The 27978-nt window shown below is 43.5% G+C and overlaps 1 protein-coding gene across 1 annotated transcript in view; it reads left to right on the top strand.

Moving 5' to 3' along the window:
* PPM1H (protein phosphatase, Mg2+/Mn2+ dependent 1H) overlaps window positions 1–27978 on the top strand; it is a 144323-nt gene that overhangs the window by 76823 nt on the left and 39522 nt on the right. The window contains exons 3-5 of the mRNA XM_069802283.1: window positions 1866–2210; window positions 9604–9716; window positions 24418–24502. Of these exons, the coding sequence (XP_069658384.1) occupies window positions 1866–2210; window positions 9604–9716; window positions 24418–24502 (543 nt within the window). The remainder of the gene's footprint in view (window positions 1–1865; window positions 2211–9603; window positions 9717–24417; window positions 24503–27978) is intronic.

The following is a 27978-nucleotide window of genomic DNA, read 5'->3' as shown; positions in this document are numbered from 1 at the left end:
CTCCGGGCAACAATGAATGATGTCTTTTGGATCTGCAAATGACAATTCATGGTGTTCTTACTCCAACCTGTCTGCCCTGTCCTACAGCCAGTGGTTGGCACCTTTGTGGAGCAGCTGGAACAGCAGAAAGTAAAAAGAGCTGCAGTTTGCAGCCCTGTCCATAAGTTTGAAATAAGCAGTGCTTTGGGCATGAGGTGTTGGGATGCAGGTGATGCCTAGACTAGATGCTGCTCTGTTGTGTAAGGGAGCAGTGCTCGGGTGAACGAAACGCATCATGTCTGTCATCCTAAATTAGACCACAGTCAGCATGACATGCAGATATAATTTTTTAGTTCTTTGACTGCAGTGAGATCTAGGTTATGCTTTCTTAGTATGAGGTGTTTTGCAACAGTATTGCCTGATTCCTGTCCCTTGCAAAATGATTTATTTCTAAATTGGTATTAGTCCACCCACATCTGACTCGCAAGGCAGCCCCACAAACATTTGTTTCAGCATAGATGGGAGAAGGTGCAGGTTTAAGAAGAAATGGAGGGGAAAGGAAAGACTGGAAAGACTCTCCACATGCTGCTGCCAAATATGCTATCATGCAAAGACAGGTTTTATTATGCCTTAAATGCTTCCCTGGGGATTTCTAGGTGAATTTCTCCCCCCAAAAGTTGAGGTTATCTAGGGCGTGACTTGTTGGTATTTTTCAGGCAGACTGGAGCTGGTGCTGCCCAGAACTTAGTCTGCCTCCAGCCCTGGGTTAATGGGCCCTATCTGAGTGATAGGGCACCCCACCACAAAAACATGGTTTCTGCTCAGATCAGTGATAGTGGAGCTGACTTACACCTGTCAGAGGTGACTCTGTGGAGCAGAAAGGGAGAAGTATTTGAAAATCACATCATTGATCACTAACTGCTGAACAAATATATAACATTACCACATAGACCTTAATTTCAATAATAAAGCCTACAAAATTTACTTTTTCCAGATACTCTACCTGTACGAGAGCAGTTGTGCTGACTGGCATGCTAGGAGTTGAGCTAAGATATAAGATCTAAAAGCATACGATTACGCTGAGAGCTATATGAAAACATTTGCATAGGTTTTCTGATCAGAGGGTATGTAACACCAGTACTGTCCAGGAAACTTTTCAGAGGACTGGGAAGAACTAGGCAGTGAAGGGTGTAGGCTAGCATGGTTGGAGTGCGGCTGATCTCACCTGTGTTCGCCATCCTCAAGAACCTCTGCACTGTGCTGGTTCCTGGGCTGTCACAGGCAGGGAAAGCCTGAGCTGTCCCATCTGCCAGCATGGATGGACCTTATCTACCAGTCATGGAAGCAGGGATCATGTTCTTGTTACTAGATGTTAAACTGAGGTCCTTTTGTGTCATGCCTAGTGAAAAGAAAGGTCTGCCACAGAAGTATCGGGTGCTGTCTTGTGTAGAATTTTGGTCTCCCTTGTGGTACATCCATCATTTATTAATGATGTGATTTTTTGAATGATTTTCTTCTGATCTACACAGTCATTAGGAAATTAACATAGTCTCACAGTGGTAGCTGTGCTTGGTCAGTGCATTTTATGATGGCTGTAAGGTAAGAATGATTGCAAGTTCAGCCTTTTTTTTTTTTTTTTTTTTGAGGGGGTTAAGGAAAAGAACAAAGAAAAAAAATGGTGGGGTGTATGGCAAAAATAAGCATCTCTCCTTTCCGCCAGAGCTGTACTAACACAGTGGGTATTTCTCCTTTTCAGAAAGAAGGTTACCTCTGGGAAAGTTACCTGTGTTTTACCTGCTGCCCCTGTGCCACCGGTCATCTCATTCATGGCTGTGTAACAGTGACCATCTCTTTTCCTTCCCTTTCTTCCCCTCCTGCTTCTCCAGGACACAGATGGGATTAACCTGTACTACTGGTCCCTCTTTGATGGACACGCTGGGTCGGGGGCAGCTGTGGTTGCTTCCAAACTGCTGCAGCACCATATCCTGGAGCAGCTGCAGGAGATTGTAGACATCCTGAGGAACACGGCTGTCCTCCCGCCCACCTGCCTGGGAGAGGAGCCCGACAACCCAGCCACCAACAGCAGGATGCTGACGCGGGCGGCCTCCCTGCGCGGTGGTGTGGGGGCCCCCGGCTCACCCAGCACCCCTCCAACACGCTTCTTCACTGAGAAGAAGATCCCACATGAGTGCCTGGTTATTGGGGCCATAGAAAGTGCATTCAAGGAAATGGTATGTATATCTCAGGGCTCTGAAGTCCTTGTTGCATACATTAATGAGGTGCATGGCCTGAAGAAGATGCACATTTAGGGATTTTTTTAACCTTTTTTTTCTTCCCCTACTTAAACACCATCTGAGTGTGAAGAGAATTATTTAAGAGCCTCAACAGCTTACCTAGTACATCCCTGTGAGGCAGGAGCTGCATCTTAAGCCCCAGGCAGCACCATAGCCATGTTTGTGGATTACTTGACTCTTAGAAGCTTGGTGCTCTTTTTTTTTTCCTTTTTTTTCCCCCCTCCTTTTTTAAGATAAAAATTAGTATTGCCTCACAGTAGCAGATTTCAGCATTGGCTGTTATCATAAGGCTGTGTATATGGGCATGCGCTTTACTGCCTTACTGGAGCAGCAGCAAAGGCTCTGAGGCTTGCACTACAGACCCTTGTTCGTGTTGCCCACAACTACATAAATGGGTCATAAAAGGTCACATCAGGGACATGGATGAGGGGCAGCATACTTGATGCAATGACCTGTAGTTCACGTTAGTGTTGGGGTGGCTCATAAAGCTCAGTAGTGACTGTAGAGACTGTGTGTGCAGCTCTTGCCCCACTCACCCACACCCAACCTGCCTCAGTCATGAAGTACAGTCCTACCACCCACTTGGCTTGTGTACAGCGTGAACAACTGGGAGGAAATCATGACCCTATGGAAACAGAATATCCACCAGCTTCCCTATGGAAGGCTGTTTTTTCTCTTCTGTAATTGATGTAGCTGCTCCGCATCTCCCCTGTTCGCTTCTCCACGTTATTAAAAATAATTCTTGTCAGGCAGAGCAGAGGCTCAGCCTGCCAATGGGTACATGTGGATCAGGTCTTGGGAGATGTGATCTTGTTCTTTTTCTTCTTTTAAATTTTTTTTTGTTGTTTTTAGAAAAGCCTCTTATTTGAGCAGAAGGTTTTTGAACTAATGAGTGTTTCCCAGAGGTTGTATTTGTTGTCTGAAAAGAAGTATTCAATCATTGGTTTTTTTCTGATATATGTGAATTTTGTTTAGTACATGCATCTCATCAGAGACTACAGTTATTGTTATAACAAAGTGGTGCTTCACTTTGAATTCTGAATAGCAGTTACCTTGCTGGATTGACCTTTCTCCCCAAGAAAATGCAGGCAAACAGACCCACCAACTGTGTTTGGACTTTTCGGTCCGTAGATCTAGGAGTAGGATCCAGAGCTGTGGCTTAGGCATCGTTCAGCGTGGGGCGTGCGAGCAGATTTATGCACTGTGGCTAGTGGGCTCAACTTCTGCTAGCTGAAAAGAAAGAGGATGCATGAAAATCTCCTGTCAGTTTAGTATGCCCTTTTCAGAAAGGGACCTTGCTCCCTTCTTTGTCGAGAAAGAAAGGAAAAGATGACACTGCACATGCACTGCACCCTAGTGGGTTCAGAGCATGCTTAAGAGAGGGACACCGATTTCATGCTTTGGTTGGGGCAATTTTCAGGCCAGAAGACTGCCAGGCTCTGAGTGTGTGACATGACTCTCTCCTGTTGAAACTGGCTCCAAGTGCAGGAGAGATGGGAAATGGAGTTTCATGGGACTGGAAAGCAAAAGTAGGAGAGCTAAAGAAGGGCTGTTTCAAGTGCTTTACCTTATGAGAGTAGCATGTGCATTACCCATCACTGCCTTCCTGAACACATCCGAGTGAGCAGGGCTGTTATTGCCCTGCTTTATTTTGAGTTCACACCTCTCTTTGGTAGGTGTTCACACAGAAGACCATCTCGGCTCATGTCCAGGTACCTGACTGCTTGGGAGGGCTTTTATAGAGTATGACAAATGCAAAAACCCTGGATAACTTGCTACAGTTATGGTGTCTGGGTATTCCATGTACAGGTCATAGTAATCTGTCCTCCCTTTTTCTAAACTTGAAGTTCAGATAATATTTTATTTTCCTCCCTGTGTCTTTGTTCATATGCTACAGATCAGATATCTTAATTCCCACTTCTGCTCTTTATCAGATGGCTGAAGTTCATGTCTTTGCTGTATGACTCTGGGTCTACCAGAATGCAATATAATTTCAGCATTAAGTTTTGTATTAAAGGCAAGTCTTACAAAAATGGTCAGATTAAGAAAACCAATAGATAATTATATCTACTTTAAGCTCTCAGGGGGTCTTGTGCTTATAATTGGTTTAGGCAAGAGTCTTTTCTTTTGTCCATGTAAGGGAGTGGTTCATAAGATCAACACTACTGAGTCTCATCTGTGCTTGCAATGATTGATCTTCCTTCTATCTCTAATTTCCTGCTAACTTACACTCCTAGTAGTCTTTGGGTGAAGATTTTGGGCCTCTTTCACAGCACGTTGTTTATTCCGCCCTATTTTGTACTGTAACGTCACGGATGATGTTGAGTTAGGTCAGTGCAGTTGAGATGTGCATAATGTATGAGGGCTTTGTGCCAGCAGAGTGTATCATTTTACCTGGCACTTGGTGAAAGCTCATGTTTCCTGGACATGTAGGCACACTTCTTGGTGTTTTTCCCTGCAAAGGAGCCCTCTGAACTGGTGAAAATGCTGAGTAGATACAGGTACCTTTTTTTTTTTTTTTTTTTTCCCCCTCTCATTCTTTTCAACAGTCCAACCTGACAGGTTCATCTAATGATGAGCCCTTTTACTGGGAGCATTTAGCATACCATTAATTTTTTCCCCAACTGCCTTTTGAATTCTAGTTAAGCTCTCCCTGTTTTTGCCTCAAGTCTCAAATAAAATGCAATTCATCCCTTTCAAAAGGCTTTTTAAAATTTTTACCTTTACTGGGTGTGGTTTCCTTTGGACAGTGCTTGTCTGACAGCTACATGCAGTAAAATGCTGCAGAAAGCTGACAGAGGCCAAGTCATTGCCTAAATTAGAAATTCAACAATTGAGCTGTCCCCTTTTTGAAGTACTTCTAGATGGTGTTCTCTGATTGTGTTGGAAGTAGGATTAGCAAGCTTCTGTGTTGTGTTCTCAGGTAATTTACTGTCCTGTTCAAAAAATAAAAAATGCTCAATGTCAGTAAGTGTCAGTGATTACAATTATGCCAGTTGACAGGATAAATAAGCTCAAGTTCTGAAGGTATCATAAGTCAAATCCTCTTAATTTCATCTCTTGAGTTTTAAGATGTGCATTTATAGATCCAGTTCTGGGGAGCCAGGTGGGATGTTTCCAAGTTCTGTTCTGTACCAGACAGAAGCATCAAACTATAATCCCCTCTCTGTATTTAACCTTGTATACACGTGTGTGATGTAATATGTATTTTAAAGAAAGATTAAGGGGGAGAGCACCTATTCCACACTGAACCCTGTTTAATTTTGGATGGGAAAAAACGTCACAGAACTAGTCTGTATTGATTTATTGGAAGGTATAAGTTTGTATACATTGTATCATGATTTTCTTCTTTATTGAGTTGTTGTTTGTTTTGGTTTTTTTTTTTAGTAAGTTGAAATCTAGACAGGTGGTTTTGCAAGAGTGGTGCCACGTCAATTTGAACAATCTTGAAAGAGCAACATATGTTGTAGGGTTTTCCTTTTGAAAAGTTACCTCTTATTAAATAGCCAGTAGAAACCAGGAGGATTGAAACAGTTACAGGTATTTTGATGTCTTTTTGACAGAGTCAAAGCTGATTAAGGACTTAATTTTGTCTTTATGCCTTCTGAAACGTGCTTTTTTTAAATTTTTTTTTTAAGCAGATACCTGATTGTGCGTAGGGAGTAAAGCTGCTTTCTCTCATAGCAAGACTGCGATGCTGGAGGAAAGGCCGCTCCCTCTCTGAGGATGGATGTAGATGACAAACGCGGTTTTGGTTGTTGTCGCGGTCTGCTAACTTGTGGCGATGACGGTGATCCCGCCATCCCAACGTTCCCAGCTCTGTCTGTCTTCAAGGCCCTCAATTTCCGCCACTTGGCGTCGGCGGCAGCCGGCGGTCACCTTCCGTGCCGCCACGCTTGCTGCTTCCACGCCGTCTCCCCGCGGCGAGCGCCCCACACGCGTGGGAGGCGGCGGGCGGGAGGGAGGGAGGGAGGAGGAGCGGGGGCCCCGGCCCGGCCCGGCCGGGCCCCTCCGCGGGGCCTCCACAAGGTGGCAGGAGCAAGCCGCCGCCGGGCCGAGGCCGCGGGAGCCGGCGGCCGCTGGCGGCTTCGTGGCGTCGTCCTCCTCCCGCTTCGGCGGGGAGCGCCGTGGGCCGCTGCCTTCGCTCGGGGGAGGCCGGCCGTCAGCCTCAGCGAGGCGGGCGCCGCGGGGACGGGCCGGCTTCTGCCGCCGGCCGGCGGAGAGAGCAAGCCCTCCGCCCGGTCGGCCGCTCGGGAAGCGCACCCCGCGGCGCTTCGGGGCGTCCTCCGCCGGCCCCCCTGCCGCCGGGGACCGGGGCACCGGGCGTGAGGCAGCCCCTGCGGGCACCCCGCGCCTGCCGCCGCTGCGGCGGGCCTCCCGAGCGGGGGCCGGGGGCAGGCGAAGTTAGCTGCTTCCTTGGCATGAGACGGTGGCCTTCGGAACAGAGGACGGAGAAGCCCGCCCCCCGCCGCCTTTCTCTTTTTTCCTGTCGGGGTCTGAGTGAGCGGCACGCACAGCCCAGCGTTCGGTTCGGCCCAGCGTTGCTCGGCTCTTCCCCGCACGCAGCTGGCTATGGGGGATGAGCCGCCTGCGACAGAAAAGAGGAGGAAGAAAGGAAAGGGCAGGGATAAAGCTTGCTCTGAAATCTTTCTCCAGGTGGAAAATGAGGAGAGCTTTGTATACGCTCCGACTTTGTCCAGAATGAGGCCCTTTAGACTAGTAAAGACTTCAGAGGCATTTGGGGGCTTCTGCCCCCTTTGTGCTGCACTACTTTCCCAGCAGCACTGTCGTAAAGTATTTCATTAAAAGCTCATGTCTCTGCACCAAAATGAGTTAGTGGCCTTGGTGGGCTTTATTTTATTTTGGTTTATTTTTCCCCCTCGAATCTTGTTGAGCTGTAGGAAAGTCTTCCCTTCCTTCCCTCCCCCCAAAAAAGGAAACGTCAAACAAAGTACTTCATATCAAATTAAACATGGCACTGAATATACTCTCACAAGTCACAGTAGTAAATTCAAGTTCCAAACAACAACTAGATGGAAGAGCCCGTGAACAGCAATGATTCGAAAAAATCCAGTACACAGATTTAGTTTAAGTCAAGGAAACGCTGAAAATGAGGCCCTAAGGATCATCCATCTCCTATAATAGATGCTTCTGAATTCTGTTTATTGAAAGAAATAAATTTTAATTTAGGCATTCCAGCACTTGCAAAGTGTACGTATGACAGAGCTGAAACCAGGTGAGGAATTGTACGTTGTTTGAGGGTCTCAGAGGATACAATGAACTGTGGAGACGAAGACTTTTTAAAATTCCTGGCAGTGCCTGGAAAATCCACTGTAGTATTTGTAAGTTTAAATTATTTTGATGGTTAGAAATGTCTGCTTCCTTTGAACTGTTCTTTTCAGCTTAATTTAAAAATAGATAGAAACCATGGGGAGGAAAATCAGCTTCTCTATGGCAAGATTAGATAAAGAGGCATTTATAACAGGCCCATGTCTGTGACCAAAGGTTCTGCAAGATTTGATTCTTAGCTTGGAGGTGTTTTCCTCCTGGTCCTCACCCAGCCACCTCCCTCCAAAAAAAAAAAGGGGGGGGGGGGAGAAAAAGGAAAACCACAAGTCAACGAGAGCAGTAAAACCCCCAGGTCGCTCCAGCAGCAGAGTGCAGTTCCCGTGCGCAGCAGAGGATGGCCTTGTCGGGCAGCGCTGCGCGTTTCTTGCTGTCCCCTCCACACTGCCTGCCTCAGTGCTGTATTCGTGCCACAAATGGGTTCGGTCCCGATGTTCACCGGCCAGCAAGGACTCATATTATTTGTGACAGACAACTCTGCTCCCCCTGCTCAGGACAGTGGCCGAGCACTGCCGAGCATCCCCGCCACTGCCCCAGGTCACCTCCCTCTCCTGAAATTTGCCAGGAACAAAGCGTGGTCCCTGGCCTCCTTCAACTCTGCAGATTTTCAATCAAATTGCAGCTGTCATGGTTTACATTTGTTGTAGTGCTTTTCCTCAGATAAATTTAGCTCTGAAATAAAGCTCTAAATCCCATACCCCAAGGCATGGACAATTTGAGCTGTTTGTTGCTCACTGCAAATATGAAAACGGCTGAAGCATTGCTCTTGTGTGTGTATGCACACACACAGAGGCAAACAAATATATTCATAATAAAAACCACTTACAAGTAGGCAGGGTTTAGCTGAAAAGAACTGCCAGTACTTGCAATAGCAATGTTAAATGATGTTCCCTGTTTGAATCCAGTATTACAAGGAAAGACCAGTTTGAAATTGGATTTGATTCTGGACGCAGGAGAGGAGGGTAATTTGTAACACGCTATGTTATTACCCCAAACTAAACTGAGAGTCAGTAGAATGAAATCATTGGCATATACTTCAATTTTTGTTTAAAATGTGTACTGAAAAATAGCTCATTTACTTGTGTCTTTCATGTTCTCCAAGCTTTTCTGGGACTATATATATATATATATATATATGTATGTATTTTTTCATTCCTGGGCTTGATTGGTTGTTGGTGACAGATGTGACTTGTGTTCTCCACTTCTGTTAAGCAGGAGGGTTTTTAGTTTAGTAGGAAGCTAAGCACAGAAAGAGCTATTTGAGTAGGTATGTACCTCCTTAAATTTGCGCCTGTGCACATGCATAAAATTCAGGACCTCAAAAGCAGTGAGATGAGACACAGGGTTAAATACTGTGGTTCATCCTGCAAAGTCTGTGAATGCCTAGTATTTGTAAGTAAATACTGTCTTACTGACCTTCCCCCCACCCCGGCCCCGACCCCTTAACAAGTTTAGCATCCAACCCATTCCCTGTGTTTCTGAAGGGTAGCTTTGTGGCATGAGTGTGTCTTGCTGCTGTTTGTAAAGGTATATGCTGCTCAAACCTAGCGTCCCTTTTGGAGAGCAGGTAGTTATTCATGTTGGAGCTAGGTCTCATTAATTATTTGCTGTCTATGTAAAGCACTCTCCAATTATACCACCAGGTACCTGTTGTGAAGCTGCATTTATCTTTGCCTTCATTGTGCTTTTTCCATAGCAAATTCCCTTGCATCCCTCAGAGTTGCCATTTGTTCCTTGGTGCCTGATGTTTTACAACCTCCTGTCCTGATTTCTCCCAAACATCTTTGTATCATAAGTAATAGGTACTCTTTGACTTTCTGTTCTTCTACCTGACCATGTGGCCATAGCTGCAACAGTAAAGAAAGGCAGTGGGACATGCAGTCTAAGAAAGACTCTTTTTTTATTACTTTTTTAGGGGAATCTTCATTTTCTAAAACATTTATTGCAATGTCGTCATTATAAATCTTGTTCTCTTTTCCCATAGGATTTGCAAATAGAACGAGAGAGGACCGTGTACAATATTTCTGGTGGCTGCACAGCACTTGTGGTGGTGTATTTATTGGGGAAGCTTTACGTGGCAAATGCTGGTGATAGCAGGTGAGTAAGTGTGGTGTCTCCCCAACTATTCCTTCACCCCAAACTTCCCAGATCTCATGTTACCAACTTGCTTAGTTGCAAACAGTATCACAAGAGGATTCTGTTTCTTGGCTAGACACTTAACGGTTCTCAGGGAAATTAATGCAAATGGCAGTGATAAGCTTCCAGTGTCTTGTCAAGTGGTGGTTGCAATCAGGGAGGTTGACGACGCTTCTGGCCCCACCGCAGTTTCTGAATGGTTGCAGAGAAGTGGAAAGACACTAAAGAGCCGCTGAAACAGAAGAGATGCTGGGTGTGTAGTAGATTGTGTTTTGAACGCGGATAAAGTGACTGCATCTGGAACAGCTGGTAGTGCTGCACTGGTTCAAATGTCAAATGAGTCCTCATAGAGGGTAGCTGCAAACATGTTTGAGCAGACCACCTGTCTAGTCATCAGAACCACTAACTGCCCTAAATTTTAGCTCTTTTGCCATTAAATTAGAAATAATCATGTTTTCCTCTGCTCTTGTACTTGAAGTACAGTTGAGTCTCTTCCATTGAGCTGGCTAAATTGCTTTATTGTGTCTTAAAAGTGTGCTGTGTAAAATTGGCCATGCAGGACCTACTTCTGTATAGTTGAGATCTTTGCTCTTAAATGACTGGCTGCTTCTGGTTCCCCCAGGATTCCTTCTCTGCTTCTTGAGAGCAGCCTCAGCTCCACTGCAGCCTCTGACACCCTGTGGGAAGAAACTTGTTGACAGTGATCTTGAATTAGCCCAAGTGTCCACTATAGTTAAAGCCACTAAGTCTTCAGTAGGCTTTGAATGTTCATCAAGCTCATCAGAAACATCTCTTCAGAAAAGCAGGAAGAGCAGGAATTAGAAGGGAAGCCATTGGCAAGGCTGGGTCTTGTTTGCACCAGGACTCAGATTTTTCTACTCATTCCTTGCATCTTGTAGGTAACAAGGTCCCTCCAGATCCAAAATAGTTTGGTTTTGCACTTTCCAAATGGACCTCATGGAAACCTTCCGCATACTGAGGAGAATTCTCTGGATTCCCAAAATCTTTCTCTTTCAAATGAGCCCAATTCTAGATTTTCATAGCTCAAGAAAATAAAAGCTTTAAAGTGTAGAAGATGAGTTGGTCTGGGCCTCTCTCCTGCCAAGTCCCCACCTCCCATGTTTCAAGAAAGGGAGAAAACCAGCTATTTCAAAACATCTAAGTTGTTCCTCATCACTAAAAGGACATTTTAGGAGTAGAAAAGCAGCTCTGAGGTTGTCCACCTACTGCCAGGGTGCACACTGCATTCCTGTATTTTTAAGAGCCCAGTCATGTAGCCAAGAAGTTTTATTCATGTTCGTTGGAAAAATATGTTCCTTTTTGCTGTCTCATGCCTTGCGTGGTCAACTTCGTGGTTTGTACAGATACAAAGGAGGGCAGTGAGAAATACAATAAGGAAACTACTTAAAAAAATGTTTGTCTGCTCTTGAGAAGGGTGGGATTTGTTTTTTCACCCAAATGGGACTTGTGCTTGTTGCTGTTGGAACTAGATGCTGAAACCCTCGGTTCTTCAGCTGAGCTTTAGTTTCTTTGAGTTTACCTACTTGTTTGTGCCTCTTCTCTGTCCTCCTCCTCCCCTCTTTTCTTCCCCACTGGAAAAAGCCTACAAATAAATCAAGTTACATTTCCCACAGACTAGAGTCTGTGCAAGGAGGTTTTGTGCTGCAGGGGTGGGAAATAAACATTTTGTGTTCACGCAAACCTCGTTTGTTCTGTCTCTGCCCAGAAGAAGGTTAGGTCTTTTAATTCCAGGCAACTTCAAAACAGCAGGAGCTTTTAAAGGTGGGTTTTGAACAGCTTCTGCTGTCACAGGACCAAGGTATATGTAACAAACTGTTACTATCACAATGAGACTAAGGAAACGCCAAGTGTGAGACTTGAATAATAATGTGCTGTGCAGTGCCAGCTACACCTCAGACTTAAGGTCTGTGGTATTCAGTTTAACCACCAAAGCTTCTCAAATCTAATCATTTCATGCCACGTACCCTGGCAGTGTTGTATAGCAGCTGTCCTTTTGTAGTTGATGTGTAATTACATCATGAAAAGACTTTAATTACCATATTACTAAATTACCAGCCAGCAATCCTTTCAGGTTCAGCCTTAGCTCACTTCTATATGGACTATTAGGCTTCTCCAAGCTGAACACTTTTGGTTCATGTAAAAGGGAGGGAAAATTGTGCTAATTGTAGGTTTTGTTATGAACTATTACTGAGCTTGATGTTATGGCATCGCTAATGTCAATGATATAACTAAACTTCTGCTAACGATGCAATCACAGTTCTGTAATAATTATACGTTAACTGCACATGATACCAGAACCCTCCTAAAAATGAGGTGATGTATTCAGAGCCTGATAAAAACAACTCGGAGGGAGCAGCTTTCATTCTCTAATGGCTTGTCTGATCATTCGTGGACTCTGCCATAAATATACCTACTTGTACAGTCAAAATTCATGTCTGAATATTGGCCAAAGCTTTTTCTAATGTTTCTCTCTCTCTCTCTCTTTGCCTAAGTGGTTAGCATTGTCCACGCAAAGTTACCTAATTAGGGACTGGTAGTGCTATAGTCAGCTATCCAATATACAGTGCTTTTCTGGTGAGCATTGAGGTGCTGTGCTTTGCTTACCAGTTTTGACATATACACTATGGCAACTAGGCCAGGCTCTCAGAATAGCTGCTTTTTTTTTTTTTTCAAATGAGGAATAGTAAATCTTCTCTGCTCATTCTTTTAAATAGTATTGTTCAATTTTATATTGCTAAAGTGACTTTTACTTCTAAACTGCCATAACATGCCTTGTTAATCTCAGTTCTTTTTAGTTTTATGCTCATTATTAGGATGTTGTTTTATAGCTAGTGGTGAAGCAGTAGTAAAACAGGGACTCAATGTTTTTACTGATTACTGCACAATTATTGTATAGCCTCATGCAACATAACATTTGCCCAATATCACTACAGTGACTGTAATGCAATATGATCATGTTGACTATCTTTGGCACAAGTGTTCTTCTGGCTTTCATGTTGTCTGGCTAAGGATCTGCTCAGAGATTGCAGGCACTGCCATTTTATGCTGTGCTTGGAGCCACGTAGGGTAGCTGTGCTTTTATCATTATATTAGAAGCAGAACACCGCAAGTTGATTTGACTTTTCCATAGGCCCTGAAACACTCACTAAATCTGCACATGGGTTCTTGGGCTTTTTTGATTTATTGGCAGAACACGGGATGAAAGCTAAGAGCCTGATGCTTTGGAGGCTTCACAGACTTGCAGGGTCACTGGCTTTTTTGCTTTGCTTCATCAGCTTTTTTTATCATCTTTTTGCCTCCTTGCTTTTGTTCCCCTGTGCTTATGTTTTCAGGGCATATTCATCCTCTGCTAGAACATATGTCCTCATGTCCAGAATAGATTTTCTCCTCCTTTTTGCAAGTGTAGAATCAATGCTGAGGCAATTGGGATTGTTAAATGACAGGAGCTCATTGAGTGAATGTTTTTGTGTCGCTTCTGTGTGGGTGCACATTAAGCAACTTCACTGGTGCTTCAGGTTCCCAGATGTGGGAGAATGTGTTTATAACACTGACTGTGCCCAGTGTAATAAAATAGTAAATTGAAAATTGAATTCTATTTTGTTTACTGTTTCAGTTCTTTCTGGATTTGCTGCTAGTGTTGAATCTCACTACATTCATACTTCCTCGTCTTCTGTGTCATGGTGCTTGTCAGCTGCTTCACTCATGCATACTTCTCCTTGTAGGAAGTCAAATTTGGGGGATTAATCTGCTTTTATGAAGTAAATGAGAGAGGCATGGAAACAGCCACGTATTTGCTGACTGGCACTGTAGCTTAAATAGAATTTCTGAGAAGTCAGAATTGATGATTCTGACTATTTTTGTGGTTCATGGTATCTGACCTCTTCCTCAAGGCAGTCCAGCAGGGTGATTTTTGCCAGAAGCACAAACACTGTGTAAGGATGGAAACCAAAAAGTGTTCTAGTATATTACTATTGTAGAACTAGTTTGCTTTGGTCTTTGGTTTACAGCATTTTTCAGAAACTTTAATTTTCTGATTTTCTTAACTACCTATCTTCTAATCTAAATGTGGTATATTTTCCCTGTTCTCCTTGAGTGGTCTGCCTAAGCCTTGTCTGTCTCCTTACATCTGTGTCTGCATAAACAACAATAACTGTGCTTCATACTTAGTACTCAGAGGTCTCTAGAGGAAAGACTAACTCAGTTACTAAGCTTCTCCAGTCTGCAGTATTTGGAAAAATGGTCTTTTTCCTGTCTCCTCCTAAAGATGGGACAAAAAGAGCTGCAAACCTCTGAACCACACGCAGGGCCTTTTCACCCTGGGACCACACAATCTGTGGTGACTCCTCTTTGTCCTCTGAAGTTCTCATTCCTCCAAATACTCAAAAGATGCCTCCCAAGAGGTGAGAGCAACATTTATGGATTGTATTTTCGCCACTCTTATGTGCACATCCCCTTTTTAGATTATTATTCATTCTTTGATGTAATCACTTGAAAATAATAAATGTTCGATCATTTCAGGGCAACAGATGACCTAAGCCTGGTCTGCTCAGGAGCCTATATAGTGAGGAGAGACTGAATTCAAGACAAAGTGAGCCTCTCCCACACACATTCTCCTTCACTGACTGCAGTTTGATAGGTGGAGAGGTCTGATCCTGCCTAGCCAAAAATGTTGGAAAAAAGCATGGCATCTTAGTCACACTCAGGGGATACGGCCAAGTCCCATCTCTCTGTTTCCCCTGCTTATTTTCCTTAGAAGCCTAACTTGCAGGCCTGCAGAAAGCACTTCTGCTTCCCTTCTCCTGCCTGGCCTCCTTCCAGGGAGAAGCAAGAGCACAGAATTTGTAGGAATAGCAGCAACCTCGGATATTGCAGGATTTTGTGCTGGGTAAAGCTTTTGGAGGCACTTCAGGAAACATTTTAAGTGAGGTGTGGAGAAAAGGTGTTGGATCAGAAATAAGTCATTGCACTCAAAGTGCAGTGATGAGGAAGAGCGTTTTCTAGTGATCCAGTGGATGATGAGTTCCAAGGTACTGGCACATCATATCCAGCACTGACTTGGCAGAAATAATTATTTGGCAGTAAGTGTTCATAGGCTTTTGAAGACAAAACAAATGTCCTGCCTCTTTTCCAAACTCTTGTTTTTCCTGGGAGAGCACATACCTTAGCAGTGTCTATGGTAGTCTAGCAGGTGTTGAAGCCATTGTAAACATTTTTGGTGAGTGGTACATTCAGTTAAGTCTTTGGTCCTAACACACAGACATCATCTACCCATGAAGTCCTTATGTTCCAGATTGTGATGAAGGAGAGGAATTTGGGCTATTTAAGTAATACCAGTAAACTGGAAAGCCACAGATCATTGGTATTAGTTTCCAGGAGTGATGAATTCTATTAAATTTTTAATTCTCATAGGCTTTCAGCCTTTAAAAAAAGAAACAAAAAACCAAAACCAACAAAAACAAACTAATCAAAGCCAGACAAAAAAAGCTGGTTGCTGCTACTGCAAGTAAAAATTCCCCTGCTGCCTATTTTTATTGGTGAGTATAAGCACTGATCAAGGAAAGAGTCCCACTGTAATAACATCTTTGCATGTATGTTGCATGTAGAGCTCGTAGTGTCTGAGGCAAGATGGGCAAAGGGTGCTGATATGCAATTTTAATCACTCTTTACCCGTACTTTACTGATGTATAAAGAGCCTGTGACCTCTAATAGAGGCAGCTTTTGGTATATGCAGATATACCAGAATCCAGATCTCCTAGTGCAGTGCATTAAGCTCAAAACCATCTTCTTAATCTGTGCCTTTGTAACTGATCACAGAGAGACCTGCAGGTTCTTCTTTCCACTGTTAGTGGGCCAGGGCCAAGGCATGCCAAGCAGGCTGGGTACCTTAGACCTCTAGTTCCCATCCGTACTATGGGAGGAGGGCCAGGGGGAGCACCCCAGGCTTGCTTGGTGAATGTTTCAAGTCTGCTGTCATCCTTACTGTGTTGGAAAGATTTCTGGATGCCCTGAATTCCGTGAGCTTGCCAAGCACCCCAGGCCGTTCAGTCTCAGCAGCAGCTACGCAATGCAGCTTGAGCTCTGCTCCTGGGGCTTTTAGCAAGGACTTCCCTTGTCACTTCTGCATAGGTGAATGAAGCAGGGCTTGGGTAAAAATTCACTGATGCAGAGTGAGCAAAGAGTGCAACTTTCAGTCTGCTTTTACTCCTTGCTCCAGCTTGTTCCAATATCCTGCAACTGCCGCTGAATTAAGCAGAAAAGCTGAGATCAAAGTAGATGTGATGCTTTAGGTGCTAAAAGTCATTCTGACTTCCTCAGTGGTAAGACAGTGAAGAGCGGGGGGAAAAAAAATCTGTGCTTCTTCCATCTTACATGGTCAGCCATATCCCAGCCATGTTACTGGCAAAATAAACACTGACTTGCACAGCAATGCCTTCATCCACTAAGCCCAGGTTTAGTTGCCATAGTAACTCGTCCTGGAGATGAATGTGATACCCTGGACAGCAGAGAAAAAGACTTTGATTCCACAGATACCAGTCCTGAGGCTCAGAGCTGGCCACAGTGATGTGACTGCACTTCTTTGTTCATTTCCCTGCACGGCCTGAGTAATTGGTGGCATGTTGTTCAGCCATGATACAGAAGCATGGTTGTGTATCATCATTGCAACCCTGGACTTAGCTGTGTTCAAATGAAGAATACACTGAAATCATCACGGGCAAAATTAATCCCATGAGGGCAGCAAATCTCCAACCTGAGGATGCTGGAACTGATGGCAGGCAGTTTTTGTGTGCTAGCAGTGTCACTATAAACTCACTATAAACTAGCTTGTAATAGCTTCCTAGCTGCCAGCTGAAGTGCTCACTGAAAGATTGGTGAGTTCAGATGTAAACCAATAGGAAAGTACACTCAATTAATTACAGAGCATTTTAGCGTAGTTCATTGGCTCTTGGTTTAGTGCTACTGGAACCAGAGTCGACAACACTAGAAGTGTCTAGGTAAACATATAAAGTCACCACTGGTTCAACAGCAGAAGTTACTTTCCTGATTAAACAAACAAACAAAAATATTGCATATAGATAGCCAGTGCCATCCCATTAATGATGGGGTGGGAGTACAAAAAAAAAATAATGTCTATAATTAGCCCTAAAATGTAATACTGTTAATAAAGCCAACTGCTAATATTAACTCCATACTTAGATTGCATCAGACAAGCAATATGCTTGCGGACCTGAACTACAGCAGGGAATGCACAAGAGAGTCCCGTGGGAATGGTGCTGCAGCTCACCAAAGAGGCACTGAGAACTAGAAGCATGCAGCTCCTGCGGTCAGAAATGACTGGGCAATGTGTCTTCTCCAAGCTCTCTCGTCTGTGGACAACCTGCAAGCTCAGTATTAAATTTAATTTAAAACTGTGGAGTGAGTAGTGATGCAGAAACAACTGAAGTAATTTAGTTACAGTTGGTGATGGCCAAGTGCTTCTCACTGTTGGATGCAATATATAGGGCAGAGGAAGGCCGCCAGGAGCAGAAAATCCCTTTAACTGCTTGTCATGGTTTAACCCCAGCCAGCAACTAAGCACCATGACACCGCTGCTTACTAAGTTGTTAGTTGAATGCATGGGGTGGAACGTGAGATCAGTTCTAAAAATTCCGATTTTTATTATTTTTGGTGGCAGTGAGGAAGACGCTGACTGGCTCAGGTGCTAGTGTAGATGAGAAGTAAGCCCTTCTGTGGAAATCTATAATATTTTGCTTTGAGAAACAGCTTCTACTTGCCCATTCGTGATCCTTTATTAAAAATAATACAATTCATTTAGTAAAAACAGACCACCAGAATAGTGGCTTTAGAGTATGTATCAGCAGCCTCATTTTGCCCAGAGGCCTTCTCCACAGGAATCACTAAATAAGCATTAGAAATGTAAATACAAATGCGTTGGGTAACTGGAAACAACGTAAAGCTCTACACGTGTGTGCACAGAAACAGCTCGTGTGCTTGTAGGTGCCTCCGAAAGGTGACTTTCAGGGCTTTTTGCAGGAACTGGATTTCATAATTTCTTTCCCTGGTTCTTTTCAAAGGCAGGAGGAGATTTTCGCGTTGCCACAGGAGAGGTGTAGCACACTTGGCTCTGTGCTGGTGCGAGGACGTGAAAAGAGGCCCCTGAATGAAATACCTGGGAACACCTGATGGATGGGTGTCCTGCCGGAGCAGGCCTGTACTTGGTGGTTGTGCTGCCGAGATGTTAACCCTCAGAGCAGCCAGGGTGGCTGGCACTCTGCAAAAGGCCTTAGCAGAAGTTTGGGAGGGTTCTTCATTGTTCCTGCAGGAAATGCCAAAACATGCTCCTGTGGGAAATTACTTTAACCCTGCCTTTGTGTAATACAAGGCAAGTTCTCGCACCTTTGATTGGTTTGAGGGAGCTGAAGTTCCCCCAAGTGATGAATGAATGTGTCCGAGCAGCCTGCTTTAACCACAGCATACACGATGAGACTATACTGTCATGGGAAGAGCCACGAGCAGGGAGAGCATGTTCCCTCTTAACATTGGCTTTGTTCGGCTGAAAGAAAAATGATCCGGTGCTTCTATTCTGTCACAATTTTTCTGTGGACAGCCTGATGTTTGTGCTGAAAAATGTGAAGAAACCAGGTGGCAGGACTGTTGAGTGGCAGTAGATGGAAGATGAGGACAGAGGCAGTTTTCATTGGCTCTACCCCCTCCCTGGTTTGTTGCTTGTTTTCTTCTTGGTAGCGATGCCGAGTAGGAGTTGGGGCAATACTCTTGGGTATTACGGGTGGGAGGCAGCCGGGGGTTTTTTTCCATTGGTGTTGCTGAGGGTTGCTGGTTTCACCTCTGGGTTTTATGATGATGGATATGTCATTGCTGGGACTTGTTTTAATGCCAGCTAAATTTTATGTAATGGTTTGTTTCACTATCCCCAGCCTGCCTTAATTCATAAAATTAAGGAAACCGTTTAAAGGCTTTGCACTATAGTTCCATGATTAATGCCAATGCAGTGAGGTGTTTGTTCACCTGGTTTCTAAAGAAACATTGAGAAATGAGTCTGCATGGGACTAAGGGACAGTAATTCAGTTCATAATAAGTGAAACCAAGGTGCCAGGGCTGAATGTATTAAAAGTCATCAGTAATTGTAATGGCTGTAAGTTCCAGTACTTCATTTAGAGAGGAGAGAAACATTTTTTTGAACCTTTTTATAATCACTTCTTTTATTTCTTAGCAATTAAGAAAAAGTAAATAAACAAAACTTGTTTGAAGCTCACCAGACATTAGTGTTGCTCTTCCCTGGCTTCTTTAAATATATGCATTTAGTTACCATAGTAAACAAGTACCATCTAGACTGATTCCATAGTTATAGGATTTACTTTTTTTTTTTTCCTCAGCTATTTTGTGACACACCTAATTAAAATCTACTGCTTGGTTCCCCTTTGAATGTAATAAAACCCTGCCTTATTCTTTCTGTCAGTTTAATCCCTCTTTCTTTTCCATTGACACATTTCTAATACCTCTTCAGACAGGCCAGACACTTCTGCTTCATCTGTACCGAATCCACAATGCTTAACACCTTTTGACAAAATGGATACATCCTCCCTGTGGCTTGGAATTGATATATGCTGTCAAAAAGGGTTTTCTGAATGGTGTCTCTTTGTCACCTTTACCAGATTTTTATCCTCTGTTGTAGAAATGTGCAGTTTAATGTTGCGTTTCAAATCATTTTTGGCTGAAAAAGTGTGTAATGGAATCAGGGTTTCCCCTGAATACTCCTAACAGTAGGAGATGCCTCTTTGTTTTGAACACCAGAATCCCAATAGACCCATGACAGCAGTGAAATTACACTCTTGACCTTGTTCACTAAAGTGTTTCTTTCTCTGTATGGTTAAATGAGAGTAACCAACAATAGCTTCCTCTAAAATGTTTGAGTTTCCCTCTGTTTGTTTCTCATAAGAAACTCAGAAAGGATGCTGTGCAATTCTCAGTTGATTGTGTTCTCCACAAAAGAAGGAAAAAAAAAAAAAAAGAAAAAACCCAAACCCTGCTTCATTCAAGGAGAGGTAGCTGTTTTAACCATATTAAAAATGCAAGAGCAATTGATATATTGATATTTTCCTTAAACCAGTGTTTTTACTGCATCCTGAGCGCGAGAGCAGCAGTACAACACAGTGGCAGATTTTTACCCTTTTGTTGCTTCATTCACCACATTTTAAAAGGGGATATACACTAAAGCACCAAATACTGTTTTAGAAGTATCAAATCTGAATATAGAAAATAACCATATACTTAAGGTTCTGTGTGAATGCTGAAATACTCAAAAGATCATTTAGCTGATCACCATGGACTATGCAGTTGTGTCAATCCAAAAGATAAATGTAGTAGTTTCCATAGATTCACATGCAGCCTTTTAAGCTGCTGGTGTTTCTTTTCACTTGCGTGTGACTGAGTGGATGTAGCCTGCTGCACAATTTGCTGTGACTGCCAGTCCCACCTTATGCACTGGTGCATCACTTGCTCTACATTTAGTTGTGCAGGGCACGGCTTCTCTGGATCAGAAAATGCTCAGTGAAGTGGCCAGAAGAGAGATGCAAAATCACATTTTTGTTTCTTCCATTTTAGGCTACTTCAGCTGTGTTTTGGGGACTTTTTTTCCCAATATATTCCTGTTTTCTGTGAATATTTACCAGCTCTGGATTAGTGACCATACTTTCTTGTCGTGCAGAGCATGTATCTGTGAAACGCAAGGGCAAGTACGATCCTGTAGTTTGTGTGGGTGGGGAGTTAGGTAGCTGGGTTCAAAAGAGGGGAGAGGACTCAGGGAAATCTATAGTTTGTTTTTAGAAGGGATCAAAATAAGTGACTTAGTGGTCTCTGTGGCCTCAAGACTTAAGAGCAGTTTCTCCTGTTTGTTTGCTCGCTGTGGATGATGCTGCGTGGAGAGGGCATCAGAGCCACAGAGCGTGGAGGACAATGCACCGGGGGGCAACGCAGATCTGTGACTCCCAATTTCCTATCCTGCCAAAAAAACCTTTTGTTTTTTAATTACTACTTCATTGGTGATATTAATTAATGATTGATGTGGGTCTGAAGCAACCTTGTCATCAGAGAATATTTGGTTAGTGTTGACATACTTGTTCCCTGCAAACATGAATCATCTGTCTGCCTTTGGCAGGCTCACCCTGTGGCGCAGCTATAATGTGTTTCACCAGTGTGGCTGAAATTAAAATGTCACTATTAAACATGGCAGAATCAGATGCTCTCTGGGCACTGCATCTCATCGAGTTCTTCTTGCTTCCTATGTAGCTATTTCTGACAGTTTAATAGGACAGCTGTATTCTGGTATAAAATAATACATTCATATTCCACGGTGCGCGAGAAGCTAAATGCTTTCAGAACACTATATCATTGCATACATGCATCTTTCATGCATGGTAGAAGCAGTAAAGCCCATGTGATGCCATGTTGCTGCTTAGTCCATTAGGAAGTATAAAGTCAAAATTAATTGTCCTGCAGGACTGTATAGAGTGGGTCTCTAAAAGCAGTCGCTGGGCTGTTTGCGGCTGCTACGTCAGCCAGGCTCCCTTCCTGTGAGCAGTTATTGACTTTGGGCTATCGAATTCAGGGCTCTGGAGGTTGCTCAGTGGGAAAAGCCTTCAGTCGGTGCTTGGCAGCTCTGTCACTGTGGGGTCACGGAAAGGGCAGTTCAGTCTCCAAACCCAATTAGGGCCTGATTCGGCACCTCTTCAATCACGGGAAAATCCCACTGAGCAGGGTGGCTCCCCAGCCAGGCTTTTGCACCCAGCCTCTCCAGTGAGATGGCGGACAAATGTGTCCATTTTTGTCACTTGGGCCGTCAGAAATACCCTTTGCTCTCATGAAATGGCTAAGCATCTGGTGCAGAAAGGCAAGAGGGTAATGAGCCTACCACAGTTGAATTCAGACCGGTGACCTGTACACATATGTCTGCATCCTTCCCGTTACTCATATCTAGAGCTGTCTAATTCCTCGGATCAAATCATTTGACTCTTATGAGCAGCTGTAACTTTCAAGTTGAATAAAGTCCAACTGCTGAAAACATTAATGAAAAACATAAAACTGAGGCTCTGTTTTACCAGGTATCAACAGCATTGCTTTAATTCCCCCCTCCAAAGATTTTTTTTTTTGTGTGCTGGGTTGTGCTTTTCATCCCAGGTGGCTGCAATTTCTAGTGAAAATAAGTTGAGCCATGAAAGGTTGACCCACTTGCCTCTGAATTGCTTTTTATATGATGTGAGTCCCTCAGGGCCCAATTCTACCCGTAGAAGTGAGAATGATAGCTATCAACATATATAGGAAGTATGTCGGTGTGCACAAAGAAAAAAGGTGAACCCCAGACTGATCTGAGTGGTCTTTAAAATACGGATTTCCTGTGAAATGGTGATTAAAGGGGAAGCAAAGAATAATTAGAAAATTAGCCTGATGCACCAGCAGTTATATCAATGTGTGTTTTTATATTAGCTCTCTCAGACAAGCACAAGATCAGTAGATCCCTTATGACTCTCTTAAACTAGTGTGTAAAATTTGGTTTGTGTCTTATCAGCTCCTTTGATCAGTCTAGTCTAGACTGTTGCCAGAGTACTTGCTCTATAGTAAACCCACAGTCCCCTTAAAAGGCGGCCTACTTAAGTGAGTCAAGTTACATATGAAAAGGTTATAAAAACTGCCCACTGTCTTTGAGTAAATGAGTCTGGTTCAAAGCTGCCGAATACCTTAGGAATTGCAAAAATAAAAGCAAAGGTGTTGTTGCAGAAAAGAGGTGGTAGAGTTCTTAATTCATTTTTAAATGTCTGTCTCAGAAATCCAAAAGAAAAATTTTCAGCAAACCTTTATTATTTTTAATTGGACTGGCATTTTTGTAAGCCTGTAATGTATTCAGATCCCATAAAGGGGAAAAAATTCCATCAAAAATTCTGCAGAAATTTCTCTTAAGAAAGTAATGAGTTACAACCACCATGTCTGTGTCGTTTCAAGCACACAATATTGTTTTTAATTGTAGCAGTGGAGGGCCAGTGGGAGCCTTCAGTATGTATGTTGCACTGCTGCCACCTCTAATTTCTACACAGGATTATTTGCAAGGGAGAGCTGGAAGTGCAGGAGCAGTAAATTTGTTGTCTGTCAAAGCAGAGCTGTTTTCCCCTCATCACTACAGCCTTTTTCCACCTCTCCCATTGTAGCACCATCCTATACCTGTCTGTTGTTTGCCACATGAACCTCAGAAATGTGACCAGTTCCTTTCCTCTTTGATAATGCTCCTTTCTTTTGCATACTAGCAATAGTAGATGATCATTTGGAGACAATTTTAGTCCAGTATCATATCCAGAAGACTTGGAAAGTTATCCAGTGCTACTAATTTTACAAAGCTGATTTGTACCCAGGCTGGTTTTCTCGAGATGCCTGTGTTTTGAATTTAGAGGTTAAGTTTTCAGTTTTCACGTGCTACCGTGTTTGGTGGTTGCATTACAGTGCCATCAGAATAGCTGGCATGAAGCAATGCCAGCAAATTGATCGAATTATCAAGAGAAGTAAGCTAGCACATAAATACCACATCAACAGGATGAAAGATCACAGAAAGGAAACAATTTAAAACATATAGAAACTGGAATCCAAGTGACAGTTGCTTGTTTTATCTACACCAAATTCAAGAGGAGAGCTGGTACACAGTGCTACTATCCAAACACTGAATTAATCTACTGATATTTGAGAAACAGCTCCAAAACAGGCATTAAAATCTTTGGGATGATACATAGTTCATCCAGCTCTTCGAAAGCACCAAGCATTACTATACTTACAGAGCTGTGTAAATAGTGGAAAGATAAAAGAACGCAATTCTGTGAGTGAATACATGACCGCAGAATGCGGTAGGAATACTGGGTAAATTCTTCCCTCTCATGACTGTGTTTCAGCCAGTGGCATTACACCAGGAAAGAATCGAACTGCATTTTGCATGCAGCATAGCAGATTGTTAAGAGGCAACAGGCAGGTGTTTGAGAGAATTTCCTCTCAGCCATTTGCAGAAGTGTATGTGAAATCTCCTGGCTGATCTATAGTCATTCCATTACCTGTCATCTTTCAGCAGGTAACTAGTTAAATTTGTGTTAAACAGGATTTGCTTTGCCATTTCCATTTGCTGTTGGAGTAGAAATGTTCTGACATGACATATGACCAATCAATAATTGGAAAGTGCTTGCATAAGTCATTTGAAGGCAGTAGCTTAGACAGCGTCAGCCACAACTGGGATTAAAACCTGCAAAGAGTTGTTCTACAATCAGTGATTCTGCAGCATCTCCTCTGGGTGTCTGCATTTCAGTTAATAGGGATACCCTGTAGACATCAGCTGAAGTAACTCTTGCCTTTGTTGCTTGGATATTTTTGTGAGCTCTGAAATGAACTTGGCATATACAAATATACTTTGTTATCCAGCTTAAAAGATACAGGGTAGGAATTATTATCCTGTTCTGCTGACAACTTCAGTAGAAAAGAAATGGCTTTATTTTAGTGTGACTCTGAAGAGAATAAGAGTGTGACTATACTCTGTGGTTTTCTGGGTATTTTTTATGGTTTTTTTTTTTCCTGTACTGATGATGTTTTATTACTATTACAGGGCTATAATAATCCGAAATGGCGAAGTCATTCCAATGTCTTCAGAATTCACTCCAGAGACTGAACGCCAGCGACTTCAGTATCTGGTAAGAGACCTGAGGACCAAATCGGGTGCTGCTGGTGACAAGCATTGCCTGGTAATATCTAAGGTTCAGACAGATGCTGCTGAGTTACTGTGGCTCAGTGAAGGACCACATGTCCGCTGAACACCAGTGACTGACCATGTATGTCTTTTAGCCATCAGCAAATGCGGAGAAAAGCCTGGTGGTGTAAATCCCAATGAAAGGAGTCTTATCTCTTCTATGAAGGCCATCGATTAGCATGGCTGGGCTTCTGTACCTTGTTCAGGGGCAGACCTTCAGCAGCTCATTGGTGTTGAATAGTGAGAGCTCAAACATAGAGCTAACAAGCCACAGAGGTATTTCAATCTATCCCAGTGTTTACTGTGTGCCAGTATAAAATACCACAGACTGCTCTTTGTGTGCCTGTGAATGATACTGCAGGGTGTTATTCATTTGCTCTAATAGTATGCCAATAGTATTTCAAGCAGGGAAAAGATATCTAACTTAGAGGTGATCTCAGTGAGCATTAGTAGCTGCAGGATAGGATGGGTGAAGAAAGACTAGTTTTATTTAGTGTAGCAGCACCCATAAAGCTGGAACAGGGTAACTAGCTGAGGACATGTGGGATGCTTTATACACCAAGTTGCATTGGCTCATAAACTGCCCATGAAACGTAAGTCAAAATACATGGTGTTATTTTTCATGCATACAATCCTGTTACTTTTTAAGTTTTTCATCAATGGTCAGATCAGTTGGTGGAAGTTATAGAATCATAGAATCATTTAGGTTGGAAAGGACCTTCAAGATCATCGAGTCCAACCATCATCCATGCCCACTAAACCATGTTACTAAACCATGTGATGGAGTACCCTGTCTACGTGCTTTTTTAAATACCTCCAGGGATGGTGACTCAACTGCTTCCCTGGGCAGCCTATTCCAATGTCTGACAGCCCTCTCAGTAAAGAAATTTTTCCTAATATCCAACCTAAATCTCCCTTGCCGCAGCTTGAGCCCATTTCCTTTCGTCCTATCTCCAGCCACCTGACAGAAGAGACCAACCCCCACCTCACTACACCCCCCTTTCAGGTAGTTGTAGGGAGTGATAAGGTCTCCCCTCAGCCTCCTCTTCTCCAGACTAAACAGCCCCAGCTCCCTCAGCTGCTCCTCATCAGACTTGTGCTCCAGGCCCCTCACCAACTTGGTTGCCCTTCTCTGGACACGCTCCAGCACCTCCATGTCTTTCCTGCAGTGAGGGGCCCAAAACTGAACACAGGACTCGAGATGCGGCCTCACCAGTGCCCAGTACAGGGGGATGATCACCTCCCTGCTCCTGCTGGCCACATTATTTCTGATACAAGCCAGCATGCTGTTGGCCTTCTTGGCCACCTGGGCACACTGCCGGCTCATATTCAGCCGGCTGTCAACCAGCACACCCAGGTCTTTCTCTGCCGGGCAGCTTTCCAGCCACTCTTCCCCTGTAGCGCTGCATGGGGTTACTGCAACCGAAGTGCAGGACCCGGCACTTGGCCTTGTTGAACCTCATACGACTGGCCTCAGCCCATCGATCCAGCCTGTCCAGATCTCTCTGTAGAGCCTCCCTACCCTCAGGTAGATCGACCCTGCCTCCCAGCTTGGTGTCATCCGCAAACTTGCTGAGGGTGCACTCAATCCCCTCATCCAAATCATTGATAAAGATGTTAAACAGAACGGGGCCCAATACTGAGCCCTGAGGAACACCACTTGTGACCCGTCGCCAGCTGGATTTCACCCCATTCACCACAACCCTCTGCGCTCGTCCATCCAGCCAGTTTTTCACCCAGTGAACAGTACGCTTGTCCAAGCCATGAGACAGCAGCTTCTCAAGGAGTATGCCATGAGAGACAGTGTCAAAGGCCTTGCTGAAGTCCAGGTAGACAACATCCACAGCCTTTCCCTCATCCACTAGGCGGGTCACCTGGTCATAGGAGGAGATCAGGTTGGTCAAGCAGGACCTGCCTTTCGTAAACCCATGCTGACTGGGCCTGATCCCCTTATTATCCTGGACTTGCCATGTGAGTGCTCTCAAGACAAACCGTTCCATGATCTTCCCCGGTACCGAGGTCAACCCAGTTGGTTGGCTGTTTGTCAAAATGTCATTCCTAACATGGCCAAGAGATTATTTTTTTATTTTTATTTTTTTCGTGTGTGTGCTTCTTCTGGCCTCCTGCTTTTTCCTCTTAGAAATTCAAGCTTAAGCCAAGGCAGGCTCACTGTCAGCTTTGCCTGACGTGAGGTGGACAGGCCAAAGCTAGTGGTGTTCCCCGGTCTTAAGGTGTCTCTTACCTTCAGCCTGGCCCAAACACTGTGGTTTGAAACTAGGCAAAATGCCGGTGGTTGAAGGCAGAGGTGGAAGGTTTTAAAGAAAAATTGTAAATGTTTCCACACTTGTCACGATTGATTTTTAGTCAGGTTCACTCGCTTGAAGCTGAAAATTTTAGAGGAAATACTGCTTTGGGAGTATTCTTATTCAGAGAACCAAATGGAAAAGAGGCCTAATAAATATTTACAGTTCAGTTACATTTAAAGTAATTTGTTTGCCTTTAAAATAAAAGGTATCTTTAGTATCTAGGGAGTCTGCTACTTCTGTAGGAAATACAAGATAAAGCATTGCCTACAAGGGATTTTCTTCTCTTTTGATGTCCTTTCTGACTTATATTTGAAAACAGCAGCTGATCTGAAAAGCATTTCTGCTGTTCCCTTTGGAAAATTCCTTTACCTTTGTTTATTTTAATTCTGTGTGTAACAAATATGCCAGGGCCATGGATATCATGTTCAAAGAAAATACATGCAAGACAGCATGAGCGTGAAACAAAATTAGAGATAATTTCAAACATAACATTCTGTAAATAACATTTTTACTCTAGTGTTTAAAAATAAAAAAGATGACTCCAAATTTCTTACAAGGTTGGCATAAACATTACACTCCAAAGGTTGCATCTGTCTTGCTGAGTAGATCCCAAATAATTTTCCTTACTCACCTTGGCTGTCCCCAGGTTCTGCTATCAGTCTATTGCACCATCAGCATCTCTCTTCTGCTGTTCTTATCTGCAACCTACTTTGGATTTATTTTCTTATTTGCAGTTAAAGCTGAGTTTCTTTGTTTCAAACATGTTGTACTGCCACTGCTCTTCCTGCACAATAGGAAGAAAATCACTTAATCATTTTAGCATTAATATTTTACTTGGTAAATGCAGAGATACTGTTCAGTGTGGCGAAGTTACTGCACAGGCAAAGGGAGGGTATGGATTTACAGCCTATGGGCTACAATGTTGATTCCCTGTGCAGTAGACACTGTTAGCACAGCCAGGGCAAAGGAGCTTTCCTCTGTCTTTAGTGCCTATTTGATTGCTTTGGCCACAGAGGATGTTGGTTTAAGTCCTCTTTTCTAGGGCCCAATTTCCATGTGCAATTATCCCATGTGCAGGATAATGAGTTGTTCAGGTCATGTGAGCATTGCTATA

The sequence above is a fragment of the Haliaeetus albicilla genome, chromosome 14 (genome assembly GCF_947461875.1).
Source record: "Haliaeetus albicilla chromosome 14, bHalAlb1.1, whole genome shotgun sequence".
Taxonomy (NCBI): Eukaryota; Metazoa; Chordata; class Aves; order Accipitriformes; family Accipitridae; genus Haliaeetus; species Haliaeetus albicilla.
This window is presented reverse-complemented; position numbering and strand designations above follow the sequence as displayed.